General features: G+C 51.7%; 1 protein-coding gene across 1 annotated transcript in view; it reads right to left on the bottom strand.

The window, feature by feature from the left end:
- Window positions 1–712: 712 nt before the first annotated feature.
- LOC113214515 (acetylcholine receptor subunit alpha-like 1) overlaps window positions 713–1428 on the bottom strand; it is a gene marked incomplete at its 3' end in the record, with an annotated part of 208277 nt that continues 207561 nt past the window's right edge. The window contains 1 exon segment of the mRNA XM_052270991.1: window positions 713–822. Coding sequence (XP_052126951.1) covers window positions 713–822 — 110 coding nt within the window.

Below are 1428 nucleotides of genomic sequence, written 5' to 3'. Positions count from 1 at the left end.
CCCCCCCCTCCCCTTCCCCTTTCTTACTCCTCCTCAAGCCATTATTTGATGGGTCACACAGCAGACACGCAGTGAGAGGCCAACGCGCTCAGTACACCACCATCACCACCCCATCCCCCACGCTTGTCACACCCGGCGCGCCTCCAGTGAGATTCATTATCAGCTCTGACAGGGCAGCTTTAGCTGATCGGACGCGTCAGTGGGTAGGTCTGGGGTCTGGCACATCATGATACTATTGGTACTAGTTTGGCGACTCACAAAACGCACAATAAAACAAATGAACCCTTACCAAACAAAAATAAAAGCATTCACACAGTAATAACGGTATGTGTCGAAAAACAAAAACCAACTAACCAACGCAGCAACTGAACTTTGCACCCCATTTCTAACTAAATATGATTCAACGCAAGTCAAAGTCCAACCTTGAAATTACACTGGAAACTCGAGTGTGTGAATTGAGTGGGTAAACGTGTGAGTTTTCTAGAAAAAAAATGTTTACTCCCTTAAGTGTACGAATAGGTATGAACACACCGACAAGCAGCATTTCAGTTTTGTTTCCTGAAGCAAACAGTTTTCTGGGTGTCGCCGACCTAACTTAGTCACACATTTCTATTTCGTTCGAACAGTATCACCGTACTGAAAAAAGGGCCTCACGTCGCGTTACTCCTTTTTTTTCTCTTTTTTCTTTAGCGAGTGGAAGAGAGTGACTCACTTGTTGTACAGCACGATGTCCGGCAGCCAGATGTGCTCAGACGGGACGTGCAGGGTCTCCACGCCGCCGTAGTCGTCCGGGTTCCACTTGAGCTTGTAGTCGTTCCACTCCTGAAAACGAGAAAAAATAAATAAAACGGGTCCAGATTGAAATTCGCGGGTTTAAAGGTCCGCCGGGCGGGCGGTATTGGAGAGGGGCCGCGCTGCTGCTGCCCTGGCGGATGCCCCATCATGCCGAGCAGATCTGTCGGTTTATTTCCGTTCAAAGGCCCCTGGGCCAGGCGGGGGGCGTGGTCGGGCGTGGCGGGGCGTGGCTGGGCGGTCAGGGCCCCATTCATCAGGGCCAAGCACACCGCACCCCTTTCGGCTTAGCGACGGGCCACAAGCAGCAGGGCCGAACCGAACGCCCCTTGGCGCTTTAGTAAGTGCAGTGAAACTGAGCCAAAGGAAGGGGATTTTCTCCTTGGAGAGATTTTATAGAAACGGGGGCCGCCGGAAAGGCACAAAAATTGCACATTCCCTATATCGCTCCAAAGTTAGAGGGAAATAAAAATAAGGTCGTGTGGGGGTGAGAGTTTTTATTTGGGCGAGTCGGCTGGCCGCCTGGGCTGGCCGCCTGCGGTCTATAACAAATGCCGAGGTGCTTGGCATCCCAACGAGCGCGCCGGCCCGGGCCAGCCCCCGGCTAATGATATTATAAAACACACACACAAAAAA

The sequence above is a fragment of the Frankliniella occidentalis genome, unplaced genomic scaffold (assembly GCF_000697945.3).
Source record: "Frankliniella occidentalis isolate FOCC.00 unplaced genomic scaffold, Focc_3.1 Scaffold145, whole genome shotgun sequence".
NCBI classification, from domain to species: Eukaryota; Metazoa; Arthropoda; class Insecta; order Thysanoptera; family Thripidae; genus Frankliniella; species Frankliniella occidentalis.
This window is presented reverse-complemented; position numbering and strand designations above follow the sequence as displayed.